Source organism: Mauremys mutica, chromosome 6 (genome assembly GCF_020497125.1).
Source record: "Mauremys mutica isolate MM-2020 ecotype Southern chromosome 6, ASM2049712v1, whole genome shotgun sequence".
NCBI lineage: Eukaryota > Metazoa > Chordata > Testudines > Geoemydidae > Mauremys > Mauremys mutica.
Window position 1 is genome coordinate 58579641 of NC_059077.1, and position 18439 is coordinate 58598079.

General features: G+C 39.9%; 1 protein-coding gene across 1 annotated transcript in view; it reads right to left on the reverse strand.

Moving 5' to 3' along the window:
* The window catches only part of PCSK1 (proprotein convertase subtilisin/kexin type 1), a 34486-nt gene extending 16308 nt beyond the window's left edge, over nucleotides 1-18178 (reverse strand). The window contains exons 1-8 of the mRNA XM_045020159.1: nucleotides 17772-18178; nucleotides 15928-16032; nucleotides 12147-12257; nucleotides 9662-9808; nucleotides 8461-8537; nucleotides 6676-6764; nucleotides 3426-3598; nucleotides 810-1022 (exon numbers count right to left, since the gene is read on the reverse strand). Coding sequence (XP_044876094.1) covers nucleotides 810-1022; nucleotides 3426-3598; nucleotides 6676-6764; nucleotides 8461-8537; nucleotides 9662-9808; nucleotides 12147-12257; nucleotides 15928-16032; nucleotides 17772-17954 — 1098 coding nt within the window. The 5' untranslated portion in view covers nucleotides 17955-18178. The remainder of the gene's footprint in view (nucleotides 1-809; nucleotides 1023-3425; nucleotides 3599-6675; nucleotides 6765-8460; nucleotides 8538-9661; nucleotides 9809-12146; nucleotides 12258-15927; nucleotides 16033-17771) is intronic.
* Nucleotides 18179-18439: the final 261 nt, after the last annotated feature.

Consider the following 18439-nt stretch of genomic DNA (forward strand, 5'->3'; position numbering starts at 1 on the left):
GATAAAAAAAACAACAAAACAAAACGTTGAATCTAGGGTTAGATTTAAATTCCTGTTCTGGTCTCAAAGGACACATACCTGAAAATACAATGATCCTCTTACTAGCAGGGAATGTAATATTCTGAAGCACATTTATGTTTGTGTTAAAAGGTCAAGGTCCCAACTAGAGATGGACTTGAATTATGATAAGCAGATCTGAACCTGAACTTCTCCAGATTTTCAGGCCTTTGGGTCTAGTGTAGGGGTTTGGATCTGTCTATATTCCTAACATGTAATCACCCCTGATGTCACATGTTTTAATTCTGAAGAGCATACATTCTTCCAGCTGAGGTCAGCATGAATTTACACTTGGGAATTTTCCTTCCTTTTTCTGATGGTATGAACTCTCCATAGTTTTGTATTTTATGATTCACCAGCTTTGCGTCAGGCCCCACCAACTTTTTTTAGACTCTCCCAACACAAGGATAGATGAGATGTGGTTCTGAATATCTTCTCTTTTGCAGGATATCATCTCAAACCTCTATCACACTTAAATAGCATATCATTTCAGAGATCAACTGTAATGAAATGATGGTACTATGTAATTATTGCTTTAAAATTAAGGGACGTTAAAGGGTTGCAACCATTTTTTTCAATGTGCTAATTCTCCAGGGTTCCAGCATGATAGTATTAGGCATATAAAGCATAAGTAAATGAAGACTTAAAAGTCAGGCCTTTAAAAGCTGTTTCTGCTTTGTCGTTTTCATGTATAAAACAATTCTACATGTGCTCCTCAAGCATGTTTATTAAATCTGGTAAAAACAACCTACAATTCTCTGGTCAGTATAATCCCCACTGCTGTATGCTGTGGCCAGTGTCGAGGAACACTTCTCTGCATACCAGGGAGAAAGACCTTGTTGAGAAGCACTGCTGATGGATATAGTGTAGATACTATCTGTGTAACCATCACAGTCACAATTATCATCCTGACGACCACCATTCCCAGAAGCCCATACAAAAATGGAACCTTTTCCATTTCGACCCTAAGGAAAAGAAAGGGATGATTATCATAAGGAAGAAAGTCTACAGTCTCTTTAGTACATTCACACCAAAAATCCACATAATTAAATGATCTGCAGACAATAAAGAATAATTGTTCATATAAATCATAGAACGTTAGCGGTAGAAAAGACCTATTATATGTTCCAGTCTATCTCCCTGCCAGTGAAGGATTGCTCTCTATAGTACATCATCTTGTGATTGGTCCAGTCTACTTTTAAATGTCACAATTAATGGGGCATCTACCACGTCCACTGGAAATACGTTTTGGATGCAAATCAGGAGACTGTGATCAATAGATGTGTTTTTTCCTATGAACACATTTGGTACTGAGTGTGTTTACGAAAAGCAGAAATATTTTTTTCAATAAATGGAACTTCATTATGAGTTAATTTCATTTGCATTTGTTGTGATCACAGTAATATTGGTAAGCGGTATGTCTGATGTGTGAGAAGACATTTCCATCCAACTCCCTTTGTAATTATACCCTTTACAGTCTGGCATTTACTTGATGAAAAACTGCAAACCCATAAGCTCATTTTATCAGCGAGTCTACTCATCACTCCCAAATCTGTGGGCTTCCAGTCTTCAGTCTCAGGTCACAATTGCCCCCACTTCCTATTCCAGTTTCCGATGTATAATAAATTAGTTGCGGCTATAAAGTTGCTGACAGCTAGGGATGTGGAGAGCTGAAGCAGCATGAAAAATGCCATGCTTTTCCTAGTTTAAATAAGTATTTGCCATTACATCTTAAACTCTTGTAGACTTTAAGTGGAAAGTATCTGCTAATGTGCAGAGCAGAAGCTTAGATTTTAATTCAGTATTAATTTATGTACATTCATTATAGAGAGCAACTAGAAAAGCAGATCAATTAATCCCCTCTAATCAACATTGACTTAACTGGTTCAGGGGCCAAGTGGCAATTGCAGCAATCTCAAAATAAAAAATAAAAATAGAAAAACAAGCTACACTCTTCCTATTAGAGTTGTCAGGATGGCTCCATTGGAAATCACAATAAACAAAATAACTTGTTTTAGTAACTATGGCCCCAATCCACCAATACACTTAAACACATGAGACACTCCATTGACTTCAGCAGGAATACTCATGGGGCTACTCATGTACTTACTGTTAAAAATGTGCTTAAGTGCTTTGCTGGATCCGGATCTAGGGGGCCAGTCCTGAAGCTAGCTTAACACTGTCATCTCTGACTGACTTCAGTGGGAGTTGAGGGCACTCAGTACCTTGCAGGATGGGTTAGTGTGGTACAAAATAAACCTTGAAAAAATGCTGTCCTCTTCACCAAGCACATTTCCTGATTTCCCAGGTCCAGGCCCATGATTTCAGGGGCATTAGTTCCTTACTCTTTCCACTGCCCTTTCTGCCCATCTTCCCTTCCCACCCCCCGGGGACTCAATTTTCCTCTCTCCCTTTTCAGACCTGCATTCCTCTCCCTTCCCATCTCTATCTCTCCCTTACCAACACCTTTCTCATTGGTTAGAATTTCCCACAGTTGTCAGGCTCCCACTTCTTCTGTCCCTCTTTCTGCTGTTCCTGGCTTTTCCCTTTTCTCCAGACTCCTCTCCTCTTCTACAACTCCATGAGCTCTGCTTCAGGCTCTCTTTCTTTTTTCCATTTATCTCTCTGCTGCATCCCCCTGTCAACACTACCATCTCTAGGTGTCTCGATACCTCCTCCTGGCTAACAGGTGGGGACAGTGTTTATATGTCTGTTTCTGTGTGTGTACCCAGCACTCTCATTCAACACACCACTTGTCTTCTAACCAGATCTCTAGGGATAACATAAAAGAGAATTTAAAAGCTGCTGCTTTCAGTATTCTCCAGCATGCATTCCTACCATCTTCATTTTAATTGGATTAGGTTATGCATAAAGCAATTAACACAGTGCATGTAACAGAATAACACAACCCATCCACACAGTGCTAAAACGCATCACCATTTTACAAAATGAAATATTCGTGAAGTGAACATTTTGTATTAAATTTTTATAGGAGCCTCTGTGCAGAAATCCAATTACTATTCAGAGCAAAACATGCAGACAGAGAGGAGGTGGGGGAAGGGAGGCAAAAAAGCAGCAAAAGGAAGGATGAAGAAGGAAAGCTAGTCTGCAGAGAATAACCCCTTGAAAGCAGAACACTGTAAGAATGCTTTCATAAGTCAGGTCCCAGCTGGGAAATTTTGCTGAACCTTTATATTAACATCCTTCTAAAGAATGATTCAGTTTCTCAAATCTGTTTGAATGAGAAGAATGCGTTAGCAAGAAATAGACAAAGAACGGACCATTTTCTCACGCCTAAGAACCATTTTAAACTATAGTCTTTACCTGCAAGCTGGGCTGTATTTCAACTTAACTACCGGTTAGCATACCTGTTTGATCCCATATTCAAAAGCCTTCTGTGCTAGCCTGCCAGGTCCCTCTACAGTTTTACCATCATCATTAGGGCCCCAGCTTGCACTGTAAATATCCACATGTTCTGGATTGAAACCAATTGAACTGGCTTCAATGGCATCAGTGACTATTCCATCCAGCATTCTTATACCTTAAAATAAAATAAAAAACAGGTAGAATGAATCTATTTCATGTTTCCTTTACATTATCATTGTTAAGTGCTTGTACAGCACCTAACACAATGCGGTCCTGATCCAAGATTATAATATCATTGTAAAACATTTCACGTATGTATCATCCTTCCTTTGAGGAATTCAGGGCATTTTACAAATATTAAAAGTGACCTTATAAAAATTGGACTGTGCCCTGCTATTTCTCTCCTGTTTTTTTCTTTTTATAGTGTATAGAGAAGGACGGTGAGAATTCCCCCTCCCCCAGTTTTTTTTTACCCTTGAAATATAAAAAAGGACAAATCTGGTCTACAGTGTTTTTTTCTTGAGAACCTCCTGAATGTCTCATAGAAGATGTATTGTATGCTCTTATTTTAAGTTCTCTCTGTCTGTCTCTCTCTCTCATCTTTTAACAAAGATTTCTTTTCTCCAAAAGTTAGATAGGTGTTATCAAAAACAGAGTTTTTAAAAGTCTTTTGTCTTTAAAAATTTTGAGTTTAAAAGTTTTGTTTAAAATGAAGAATTTTAAACACTCTGACTAAAAAATCCCTTCCCCTCTCAATTACTAAACTATCCAATCCTGAATACGCAAAGGAATATTGCAGAAATTTCCCAGCATTGCTAATGCTAGTTAATTGCTACCATTGTGAGCAATGTGGGAAGCCCCAGTGATAGCCAGCCATTAACATTCTTATTAGAACCATGTCATCTAATCTTGCACAGAGCAGGGCTAATCTTCAGGATGCCCTAAATTCCAATGGCAGCCAGTGACTCATCTGCACTAGAGCTCCCAACATTGCTAACACTGTCCATTATGTTAGAAATGGTGGGGAACTTTTGCAAAATTCCAGCAATCATGCAGCAATGGTAGCAACAGTACAACTGTTAATGTCATGAGGATTTGGCACAGGTTTTCATGGCACAATAATAAAAATGCTTGGGCTCTGTCTATGCTAGAAATTTAGTACCAGAGAAGCTGTATCATTGCTGGCAGTTGCTGAACTATGGATTATAATTCTTCTAGTGTAGAAATTCTCATACATTTTTCCAAAGAAGGACAGACAAGATCTGAATTTCTAATGGGGGGGACCACCAAACCTCAGGCTTTGATTTCTTCTTTTGCATTATTAAGAAGCAAAAAAGGGGAACTGACTGCAGGATTAGGGCCCGAGATTGTAATATGCAATGAAATACTTAGAACACAGAAGCTACTATAGACACTGTGAGAGCACCAATAGAGGTAAAGGCAGCTGCACAGATCTGTAATATAATACAAGAACAAACAATTATATCCTCAGCACACTTGTGAAAAACAATTTAAGCAAAACTGCTGTTTCAGTTCAATTCTCTGTGAAAATTCTGTTTGTTTTCTAAATAAACTCAGGGATATGATTATTGCAATGGTTTTTCATTAAATTAGTTTTCACCAGTAAGCAGAGTCATATTATTTGTTCATACATTTGTCTTTCCTTTTTCTTCTACATGCTTGTTTCCCATCATCAGCCTCATGAATTCAAAAGCAGGCAAAAGCAAAAGGAATTTCAGACAGATACATGTATCTGCCTGACAGATGGCTATTTTTAGCATCACATTCACTGTGTTGGAACTCTCACCCCAGTCCTTCATAAAATATAACTTCTTAATCATTTGGTTTCCATGCAGCATCAGAGAAACAATGCTGTGGTGATGTATGTGTAAATAAATAAATTCCATTTACTATATGGCGTATGGGATAAACCACATTTCTTTCTTCTACAGAAAATAAAGGAGGGGAAGTGCATGTATACACTAAATGAAATTGAAATGTAACCTTTAAAACTAATACAAGGAAATATTTTTCAAACAATGCACAATAAGCCCGTGGAACTCATTGCCACATGATTTCAATGAGAACAAGAATTCAATAGGATTCAAAACAGGATTGGACATTTATATGGATAATGAGAACATCCAGAGTTATGATGTTAAATATTTGAAAAAGAAACAAGAACATTCCTTCCTGGAGATGTGTACCAGTAAAAACCTATATCTCCATTTGCAAATCATATAATAACGCATGCAAACAGGTGTGAAGTAACCTTCTTTGTAAATGCAAGTGCTTGGAAATGTGGGTACAGTGGGTGTTCAACATTTTTGCAGTTTCATCCCTTCACCCTGCTTTAAATATTTGATCCTTGGTGTCTTCATCTTCTGAATGAGATCTTTTATTTAAACAGTGTGTGAGAGTATAAAGCTGGACAGGAAAATGACATCTGTGACAGCTCTAAACCCCTCTGAGAAAACAGGACTCAAACTGTGAGACCAGTAATCCCAGTTGTCAATCCCAGCTCAGCTGTCCCATTTGAGTCAAGGAAAAATTGTGAAATTGAAAAACTAAAAATTTACAAGTCTATTTTTTTGGTGCTAAATAACCACTAGCAACTGACATTTTGATCACGTCTATTTCAAAGATCTGTAATAAACTAGACTTTCAGACACAATTCTATTGACTAACAGATAAACAAGCCTTTACCTGTTTTCAAAATTAACATGTAAACTGAAATGGAGAAACAAGCAATTGAAATGGAAACCACAGCAATATGAATACCTTGACTGACACGACCGTTCTATATAACTGTGTAGACAGGAACAAAATACTCTAAATAAGAGTAGATAGGAAATTGGATTTTCTTTCTTTCACTGTGCAGGTTCTATTTATTTTTGTTCAAAATGAAATACCAACCCACCATTCCCTTATTTAAAAATATAGCCCTCTATTTAGTTGCAACCAATAATCATATTATGGATCAAACCCTGAGAAACTGATGGCTGCTCTGTATTTGGGACAATATATATGTAGCAACTTACACTATTTCTGTATGAAACCCAAATACCACAAGGTGCTGAATGCCTCTTGAGACACGCTGAGCACACTCAGCTCAAGGTGATGGTAGCTCAGGGTGCTCAGCACCTCCAACAGAGTGCTCAGCAACTTTCAGGACCAGTCCCTTACTTCACTTTGTTTCCATTCACATCAGAAAAAGTAAAGTTTAAATTAAATTATTGTTTGGTTTCTTACCTCCAACTCTGGAATTGTATGCCACGCCAACACCACATTTCTTGTTATTGGACTGCATGGCAATTTCCCCTGCACATCGTGTTCCATGTCTGGATAAAGTAAATGATCATTTAAATCATACTATAAGTCAGTGCATTTATTTAACCTACAGAGACTTGTCACTATTCTGCTAGAATTGGTGCATTCTTTCATCACTGAGATGTGAACTCTCTGAATATTAAATAGGTATGGAAATATATCTATTTGGAAAAGAATGCACTTTTTGTACTTAGGCTTTTGTAAACATAATTTCGAACCATCCCGTGATCAATAGATCATCAGGATGAGGCACTAAGGACCTGATCCAAACCCCACTGAAGTCAACAGAAAGATCATGTTGTTACAATGTCTACCATGAGCTGTACCATGCCTACTATAACAGAGTGCAATAGTGAGGCAAATCTGGAATGCCAAGAAGATGCTAAATCCCTTAAAAATATCATGAAAAAAGCCACTTTTAAGCAAAAATTTAGATATTTAATTTATTTTGGAATGCAACTGGGTAGTATTTAAACTAAACAAACCTCTTCATCTTTGTGAAATGATTCCTCTAACAAGATATTTTGCATGAAAAATCTTTTGGTATGAAGGATTCCTACCCTTCATAGCATAACAAAACAGCATAACTATAGAATTACTTTATCTAGTACTACAGCTTGGTATGCAACGAAATGCTTCAATGCTTCTGGATGGAATACTATTTACATATTAATAAAGATTAGAGGTAATGCAGGTAGATTTAAAAGATAATGTCATTGAAATAAGAGGATAATGGCCTCCTACTGCTCTATAAATGCTGTAGCAAAGCAGAGACATTCATTTTCAAAATCATAGAACATTTCTCCTCTGATAACTTCCCATTCTGGTGACTTTATTTCTATTATGCCAATGGATTCATGATGTGGATGATACCATTGTGCCTGATAGACAGTGGGGAACCAGAGTGTGAGTTCCTCATTGTATCATTATTAAATAGTGACATCCTATCTGGCTTAAATAATTGACTTGTTCTGTGCTACAGCTTGTAAAGAGGTCTGTTCTCTTCTCTATGGACTAGCTCTCTCCCTAAACTATCATGGAAGTATCTAGGTGCAGCAGAACTACCATGGCGTTTCACTGTGCAGAGGAGAGGTGGGTTATAGGGACGTCATGCAGGAAGATGCTTCATTCATTCCCTCCCACAAAATGCTATGAAATTCCACTAAAATAACTGGCCAGGTGTGTAGGAGGGAGCCTGCTGCACCTTCACAAGGGATGGTGCGGTGGGTATGTTCCCCTAGTCACGTGCCTAAGACACAGTCCCTCCCAGAGGCCATCCGACAGGCAGATGTAGTTCCTTGTCATCCCCCATGCAAGGCTATGCATTATAGGCATAGCTGAGTAGAAAGTCTGCTTAGTCAGATCAGTGTGCCGTATAATTCATTAGCACTAACACCAAAAGATTGTTCCCTTGAGATTACAAATACATTATCAGTGCTTTATACATAGAACCATATGAAGAAGAGAGCTTGAAAACATAATGGGGAAATTAAATTGAATAAACTCATCTTGATCTGGAAACTTATTCAACGTCCATATATAATGTGCGCAAAAATACCATAATGTTTTTCCCTTTTACATGTAATAGTCCTTCGGAGTACAAATATTTCTCAGGTTAATGGTGAAGAGCTGTGCATTTGCCTGTTCTAAGGCACAGCATAATACTTCATTAGTTTGTTTCTTTTCACAAAATGAGAGGCTACTCACTTGTTTTCATTTGTTGGATCATATCTGGGAAAGGGATCATGATCATTGTCATTGAAATCATAACTTGCCTCTGGATCCTAAATTAAAAAATAGACTTTATAGTTACAATGAGAGAATATCCTCTAAAACAAGTTTTAAAGTTTCTGAAGTCTATACTAGGCGATGACATAGTATTAGCTAGATAGATGTGACATCAACTTTAATGTATACTTTGTCCTCAGCGTTAGTCATCATTCTTGATGTTTAGGTGAACAGTTCGCTTTCATAAAATAAAAGTACATAACATTTAAATTCATCTTCTAGAGCAGGTATTAATTAGCATGCTTTTGGGAAAGGTTTTTTTGCTATTAAAGCTTTGGATGTTAGAAGGCTAGTGTGGGGAGGCCTGCAAAGAAAGGTATTGGGATATCTGGAAGAAGGGCACTGGATGGTTTATTTATCATCAAATCACTTTACAAACATTTAATTCAGGAATCCTCACAGTCAGAGCTGTTTTGAACGACAAGTTTTTGTTAAATGAAGTGGCTTTTTTCAAAACCAATTTTTTTCATGAAAAATTGGTGAAAGTTTTTTGTTTACAATCTGTTTTCAGTAAAAAAAATTATAACCATTTCAATAACGTTTTCAAAAATATTGTTTTAATTCTCCATTTTTTTAGCAAAATTAAATACGGATCTTTTAAGAAATCTTTGAAATCACAACAATTTTGAACATTCTAATTTTTGTGTAGTTAAATTCTGGAACTGGCTTCCAAAGGAGATTGTGGAATCCCCATCAGGTTTTAGGAACAGGTTGGACAAACACCAGTAAGGGATGGTCTAGGTTTACTTTGTCCTGCTTCAGCACAGGGAGCTGGACTTGGTGAGCACTCAAGATTCCTTCCAGCCTTACATTTCTATGATGCTGTGAATAAAAAATCCACAAGGGCTAAAAGAGTTTTAATAATTCAGCATTAAACCATTGTGTCTAAACATGCCCAGGGACTAAACCACCCCGAAGAACCCACTATCCTGGTAAGCTTATTACTCAATTCCTAGTGATACAGGCCAGGGTCTAAATTATGCATGGGGTGAGTATTTCAGTTTCTCTGTCATGTGGGAGCTGTCTTACTAAACAGAGAGAAAGCCAAAGAAGAATGTTTGTATATAAACACCAGCAATTGATTTATTTTTTCTACAGCGTTCTTAAATCACAAACTTACATAGTTAGTATATATGTCAGTGTGATTCCACTCCAAGCCATCATCGAGCACTGTTATAACAACACCTTTGCCTGTAATCCCTTTTTGCCATACAGGAATAACATGGAGATCCAGTTTTGGCAGAGATGGAGTCACCCTTGTATCTTGCTGGGGGGAAAAATGATAGTAAGCATTTTAACATGTATACATTCATATTACACCTGTTCAAAGCTGTGTTTGAGCCATATTACAAATGTGCTTTAAATCAACCTTGGTTTGAGTGTGACCGGAATTTGTAAATTCTACCCAAGTTTTACAAAAAATCAACAAAGACTGGCCTGTTCAAACAGCCAGGATACTGACAAACCTCCCTGTCCCCACCCAACTTCCCTCATTCTGTTCACCATATGACTTATAATCCTCCCAAAAGATATCTTAGGTAAAAAAGGGGCATCCTGCATCTGATAACAGGAGTAAGGGAGATTGAGGAGCAGGATGTGCTGGATGATCCTTGGATATTTGAGTTAATAGTCAAATCTACAAAGGTTGGTTCTCTTTCACCCACTGAGAACCAAACTGCAGCCACCCAGGATATGAGGAGCTGTGTTTTCTCTTAATGTCTCTCCTTTGATGTCCAGGTTAGCTAGTGGAAAACAATTAGGCAATGGAAAGAATTAAATTGATGGGTTGATTATGAAGGACTGTGCTGAATCACAATTTGCTATTTACTGTCTTCAGTGGACGATCTCTTGGAAACATGACTTACCTATGCCCTCTTTCCTTTCATGGAAAGGTCTTTAAAGATTAACTCTTAAACAGATTATTTTTCTTTTGTAATGTTAACCATAACCATACATATATTTTAATATATGCAGCTTTACTTAATACCTCTATAAAAACACAGTTATAGATTCAATCTCTAATGTTTCCTTTGTGTTTCTCAGCACATAACTACATTATTAAATAGGACTTTTTTTTAATTTTTGTACATCTTTGTTTCCAGAAAAATGCTGAATGAAGCGTGAGATCCAGATAATGAAATGTACTGCGGGAACAACATTTCTTGCATTACAATGCGCTGTTTTCTAGCAGCTGCAGTTCAAGGAAATATTCTAGGTCACAGGGTTGTTCTGTAGGATCTAACAAATAATTGCTTTTCTGATGAATGTGTGAGGATAACCTGGGGCAGTGGGTTCTATTTTGTCATCAGAGCAGCCAATGAGCAATATATTTATTACATGAACAGGGAAGTACCTTGGAAAAAATACTTAACCATTAAATAGCACTTTTTATTTGAGGATTTCAAAACACTTTGTAAAGAAGGTAAGTATCATGATCCCTGTCTGAGCAAACTGAGATGCAAAGAGGTGAAATGACCTGTCAGAGCCACACAGTGAATTGTGGCAGTACCAGGAAGAGAAACTAGGTCTCCTAGATTCCAGTCTATTGCCTTTTCCACAAGACCACACTGCCTTTCTGTGTATTTGCATTCCCCCATTGGAAATGAGCTGGAAAGAGAACACAGGGGAAAGGCCTCCCGGAAATGTAAGATTCTGAATATTTTCCATTGCAAAAAAAAAACAAAAACAAGAACAAAACAAAAAAACCCATAGCTGACCAACCAGCACTGGGGTGGGAGAAAAGCAGGCCAATTAAAGAAGAGCAAACAAAAAATGCCCAGTGGCACAGCAAACAGTGCCCCCTTGAAGCTGATGCCCGGGGCAAGTGCCCACCCCTAGAACCAGCTCCGCCTGGGGCTTCTAACAGTACCATACCCTCATTCCCTCTTTTGGAGCCAATGAAGTCTGAAGGTACAGGTATAAGTAGATGCACAGTGTGATCATATGTGGTGAACAGGCTTAAGTCTAGTTATGATAGGGAATGTCCAGCAGATTCTCAGAAAAGCAATGTAAAACTCAGCTGTTCCGCTGTATTTAGCTGGGTTGTCGCAGGAGGTCAAAAAACATGTATAGGGTAGAAAACCTCATCCTCTGCCACCTTTTCATTAATGATTTGCTCCTATGAGACACAGAGCACCTTCAACTCCAGTTGAAGTCAGCAGAAGTTGGGGTGCTCAGCACCTTGCAGGTTTGAAGCTTTGTTCCCTGTTGACATATGCAGTGTGCATTATTAGCTACAACACAGAAATATGCTACCAACTAAAGAGGTCGAACTAGAGACTGGTGTTATCTGGTAAGGCTAAAATTCATATTATTGTAAACATGGTTCTTAACTGTTTAACAGCTTTCTAAAGTATCACATAATTCCAAGGATCAGAAACTTGAACTGGATGACATGGCCTTTGCATGAACTGTGGTTTAAAGAGAAAGAATGTTGCTTGGTGATATCAAATGCTAAGACCTATCATTTCCACGGGCTACAACAAGGAAAGTGGCTACAGTCTGCTCCCTTCTCTGCACCCTCTTTGACATCAACAAAATAGCACAAGTGATCAGTATAAATATAGTTCATTTCCTGCTAATACCATATAAAAATAAACTCTTACCAGGTACCACTGCTGATTCCACATAGGATCGTTGAAAAGGTTTTCTGCTGAGTCTCTCAAGGCTGAACGCTTAGTTCGCTTTTTTTCATACTGTTGCTCTGCCCATGACACCTACAAGTATTTTTATCAACAATAACAATATATAAACCCACAGAGATTAACTGGTTTTGAAAGTGTTTCATTGTAAAACAGAACCTTGGTATCTAGAGGGAAAAGTGGAGGGTTCATTGCTGCAAAGTGCATTTCTGCATTAAAGTGTATCTTAAACAGAAGGAAGATTCATTGAAACCATGATACTATAAAATCATTTAAAGTATAGCTAGAGTGAAAATCTTTTATCCACAAATGCCCCATAATGCACCCTTTTTTGTTGAAAGTATATAGCTGTTAGAAGATTGCCTAATCTGTGGTAGTGACTCAAACAAGCAAAAACACTATTTGTTTCACTCTTCAGCCTACAATTTAATATCTCTCTGTGTGAACTAGAAAGAACGGGAACCGTGAATTTTTAGAGAAGGAAAAAGAGCCATTCTTGCTACAGTCACAGCAATGTTGCTTCTCATAGTCAATCTGTCACTCAAAGCATCTTTCCAAATGGCACTTATGATCACAATCCACTTCAAAGTGTAAACAATTAGAAAGCAGTGAATAGTACGCCAAATTCAACACTGGTGTGACGCTATTAAAGTCAGTGGGGTTACACCAAAATGCATACATTCAAGTGTGTTTGTGAATGTGTCTATGCATGTAATTGCATGCCAGTTATAGATATACCTGACTATGTCTAATTTACTTGATGGTATTTTCAAAAGGTTTCTCATTTTGTCTCTTGGAATGAATTACTCCTTTGTCTATTTACCCAGAAAAATTCAGTTCAATTTTAACAGAGACAGATTCTGATACCCTTACTTATGCTGAGTGGAACCTTATTCTGCAAATAGTGCTATTTATTTCAGTTGGGGAACTATTCATGGAAGTAAGATGCTACTCAACATGAGTACGGGTATCAGAATCTGGCCCATAGCTGGTGTCTAACACAGACTTGCTTTTTGCTCCATTTTCCAGCTTGGCAAAGTGAAAATAAGTTAGTTGACTTGCCAAGATCTTACAACAAGTCCTCAGCAAAAGATGTTCCCAGCTCCCTAACCCTAAATATCAGATTAAGTTTTTTGATTAGGACTCGTCTCTCTATGCTGTGCTGTCCTACCTTTTTGATTTACACATCTGTCACAGGATATGTCAATCACAATTGTGACTATGAAAAACCTAATTTAATGAACAGTTATACTGATATGATTTAAATGTATTTCACATAAGGGAAAGTTAATGAAAAGCTCCACATAAGAGAATATAGCCTAAAAAAACTGAGGCCGCTATACATACATAATTTGAGAGTTCACCGCATAATATAGATTTTCCTACTTTGTGTACATTTAGTGCTAAAAATGTGTGCTGAGTGACAGCCCTGGAGACTGTAGTCCCCTCCTTATCCAATGAACATGGACAGTATTAGTGCAAGAAATATTCTACTACTGCCCCATCAATGTGCAGGAGGACCACTTCTACACAAGTAAGGATGGTAATCCTTCACTCTCCTCCATGTCCATTCAGTGCTTGGCCTCTTTGTCAGTTAATGCTTGTTAACAATTAATGTCAACTGTGCTCATCATTTTTGTGATGAGGACAACTGCCTTCTGGGAAATGAGCCGAGATCACCAAACTCATATATCAGTGAAAAACATAGTCTAACAAGCCAAATTTTTGTCACTATGTAGTTGGGCTTGATTCAAACGGTCAATCTAATAGAGAGAAACAAGGCTCTGTACTAACCCATTGTGAACCAACCAGCCATTGATATATAGAATAGTTAAAATTATCCCTTGAATTTGATGTAATGTTGTCGATAGAAAATGGATTTTTAAACTAGTCTGAATATTGGAAGAAGTTAGGGAACCAGATAATTACACATTTTTAAAACAGTTAAAAGCATTACACATTTTACTTTAAACACTGGGCAAATTATAAAGAGGCATAGCTCCAGGACCTTACTTATTGCATTTTGATAAAACAAATTAATATTCTCAATACTATAGGCCAAAAGTTTCCCTAATTTACACCCACACAGCCCTACTAAAGTAAATGGAATGCTACAAACATAGCTAAAGGCAGGATTCTGTCCACTGTCTTTTAAAAATGTATTTAATTCTTTTAAGACAGGCTGCTCTTGAAAAGGTATAGATCTTTAGTGAAGATGTCTATGTATAACTGTACAGCATTACAGCGGGTTTACTGTATATACTTACATAATTACGTCTCACACTTTCAAATAGCTTATCTGAATACTAGATGGTAAATAAAAAGCAAATTGGAAATGATTTTGCAAATGTCACCTGCAGCATTTCAAAGCACTCTATTCTTTTCTTCAATAGATAAATATGCATTAATGATTGTCATCAAAGTCAGTCAGGCAATTGCCTCCACTTTCTGTGTTACAGCAGAGAAATATACTAGAAACAAAAATGGTGATACTTCCCCCGGTAATGAATAAATTAAATGTAACTCTGGATCTGATCTGATCTTGGTATTATGGTTGAAAATGTGAAGCCAGATCTGGATGTGCATTTGGAAAGGCAACCCTTATTTGCAATGAGCCAAACCCAAATCCTGGATATAAACATCTCCAAATGTAGAATGTTCACATTTTTCAGCTTGAACCTATCTCCATTATCAAAGGAAATGCTAGCAGTAAGACACAAGGGGAAGTGTGACTTTGAAACTGAGCAAGCAGAACAAAGTATATCCTAACCCATTTTTCTCATCTGTGACTAGCTTCTCATATAGAATGTTGCCTCCTAACAAAAGCCCACAGTCTAATTTTTTTCTCTGAGTAACCGATCACTTAAATATTTTTCTTCTTAAATGATTAAATGTTTTTTTCACAACTGGATTTCTAAATATTATGGTAAGTTTAGATTTAGATTTTTGCTGTTCCACTAGATAGTAGTTTTTATTTTTATGAAAATTCCTAACTTTTAAGCTAGGATTTCTGTTACTGAAAAACTAACCAGTTACCTGCATGTTTAAAAAGCAGCCACCACCTTTACCATCCATAAAATTAGATAAATGGAGTGTCTGTTTCACCAGTATAACTAGGACCCTACAAGGTCAAAACTCCTCTTGATGATTTCTAATGTCTGATTTCCATAAGAGTTTTGAGTGCCCAAATACTGAAAGACTGGGCCCTGTAACAGGCCCTTTTAAAATGTTAACTGGACAGCTAGTTATTGAAACTGGGTATTGCAGCAGAATCTCAGCATTTTTTTCTAATTTTTTTCTAATATATAAACACTATTAACTAGACCTAGATTTCCTAGAAATAGCACAGAATGAGTTTTCAGTCAGGCCCTCTGAAGTCAATGGAAAGACTACCATTTACTTCAACAGATTTTCGATCAAGCCTGTAAGTTCTTTGTATGTATTTTCACCAACCACACATAAGCATTTCAATCCAGAACCATTGCAGGTCTATAATTATAAAACAGCAATTTGCAGAAAAATACATGGCAGCTTAGGGCCAGATTTTGCCAGTCTTACCAACGTTGACCAGTGCCTTACTCCTTGAAGTCAATGGGCCTGTTCATGGAATAATGTACTACTCCACATGAGAATGGATGGAAGAATATAGTAGACTTGCAAAATGTGTCTGTGACCACATTACAAGTCAAGCAATAAGCTGACAACATGGATGCTGGATATCAGAAAGGGTAAATGCTACACTTACACGATGATCATCAGAGAGTCTCTTGGTGATATGAATGGCACTTCTTCGAGATCTTCTTGGATGGCTTCTATGTCTGAAGAGATAGTGATTTTCGAGTGATCCAATCTATAAAACAAAGGAATATTTTACATACTGTCAGATACTTCTTCCATTGCAAACAAATATCAACATTCATAACCTGTCAGAATTAGATTCCATCTTCAAATGAGTGAAAACTAGAATAAATGTATAGCTTATAATATTTTTATTCTAAAATAAAATTCTCTCCAAGATAAGGTGTTGATCACTAACAAAAGCTGTGTTATTTGGCATAATGTTGGGAAAACAAGGAGCACAGTCCAAGCTAAAGCTGAAGTAGTTACTTTTGATTTACACTGGTATAAATTAAAGTAAAACTTGGTCCCTATTTTGACATATCTTAATTATATTACATTTTGAGGACGAGGTTTTATTTCTGACCATGGTACATGCTACTGCCTACAGCATCTCTTTGGGATGCTGATGGAATTGAATAAGGGAATGTATATTTTCTTGGAGTATCCAAATGTGTAGCCAGTGAGTATGCAAATATGAGTTCCTTGTGCGTGCAAAATAGGCTGATGGGGTTCTCTACCCCCGTTTATTGTTTACAGCTATGAAATCTATATTTTCATATGACAGATTGGGAGTAATACACATATCCATCCATATTCTACTAAAGTCAGTGGCAGTTATGCCATTGCCTTCAAAGGGACCAGGTCCAGGCCATAATCATGGACCTACTATTATACACAGTACAGTTTGTTTTAAGAAAGGATAAATCTCTTTGATGGAGAAGGCCTGTCTTTCACTAGACAATAAGTGGGCCAAGACACTGTTTGGGAAAACTGTGTGGTGCTAGCAAATGGGGGACTGGAAGAGGAGAGATGGATTTTAGACTTGGGTCCCCAGGCTCTCTGTCTTCAGCATCCTCTCTCCTACTTGCGTTACTTAGATACAGGCTTTTTTTACCCTGGCACAGTGGTTTGGTTCCTAACGCCGCCAATCTCATTGGCTGGAGCAGCACGACCCAGGGGGCTGGAGCTCCAGAAGAAGAGGAGCAGCAAGGATGCTGTTACGTCAAGGCAGTTACTCATCCCTGACAACGCTGACATCACGGCATCCCGAGCGCACGAGGAGCTGGCTGCCGGGAAGAGACGCGGCGGGCGAGGGTGAGCTCTGCAACTCCGAGCCAGCGCCGCCCGACCCCCGCGCCCCGCCTGCAGAGCCACAAGTTTGCCTAATCTCGGAGCCTGCCCTGGCTTTGCACGAGGCAGGGGAGGACTCGCTGTCCGCTGGCTAGACACACACTACGGCACCTTTCTCTTTAACGCGCACACGCGGGGGAGGCAAGAACCAACTCCCGGGTAAAGCAAAGTTAACCAGGCTCCGTTCCCTGCCGGGGGAGCAGCTGCCAGCGCAAGCGCCCGCTCGCAGTCCCGCGCCTAGCGCGGAGATCGCCGCGGGGTGGCCGCCGCTGGCCACTCGCTGAATGCGGCGCTGCCATGTTGGACCCACCTCCCGGCGCGGGCGGGGCGGGGCCGGGCGGGAGCGCTCTCGGGGCTGCCAGCTGCCCTTGGGGCGCGAGTTTCAAGGCAGCCCCGGCCGGGGCGGCACCACCCTTCCCGAGCCGGGCACTGCTCGCCTCGCCCCCGGGCTCCGGCCCTGCCGCCGGGCGCAACCCTGGGTACGCCGCAGCTCACTGGCTCGGCGCCCGCCCATCGCCTTCCCGCCCCAGCGTGTCAAGCCAGCCCAGCGCTGGGACGTCCCTGGTTACTCGGGGCCGGGCAGAGGCGTCCGAAAGTTACCCGCCGGCTGCCCCTTACCTGGCCCAGCAGCTCGTACTCCAGCTCCTCCGCTATGGCCTGGGCCGCCGCCGGACCGCCCGGGATCTCCGCCGCCCATTCATTGACGAACTGCTTCTCGGCGCCGGCCAGGCTGGCGGCCGCGCACCAGGCGCAGAAGAGAGCCAGAGCCACCCGGCGCCCAGCGCGGCGTCTCCCGTCCATGGCCCGGCGAGGGACGCGGGAAACCAAACAACAAACACACGCGGGGCGGGGGGAGACCAGGCAGCGGATCGATGGCTGCAGAGCCGGAGCCCTTTCGCTCCCGGTTGCTATGCGGACACCCGGCAGGCTGCAGGGCGCAGTGTCTCCCAGCCAAGCGCGCCACGGCTCTGGCTCGGGGCTGAACGGAGCCCAAACCCTCTCCCGCGCCGGGCTGGAACCGAGTGTTTACACGTCAAAACTACGAACGCCAGCCTGACGTCAAATGTAGCCGGCCCCCGAGCGAGCGGGCTATTCCCAAGCGGGGAGGGGGCGGGGGGTTGCTAAAATAAGCCGGAGGGACGGACGCACATTCAAATAAGAGGAGGAAAAAAAAATCCAGCCAACCCTCTTCTAGGAGCTGAACCCCTCCACCCTGCCCACACATCCTCCTCCCTGGGCGCTGCCAGAGATAAGCTCTCTGTCAAGTGCATGGCACTAGCGAACAT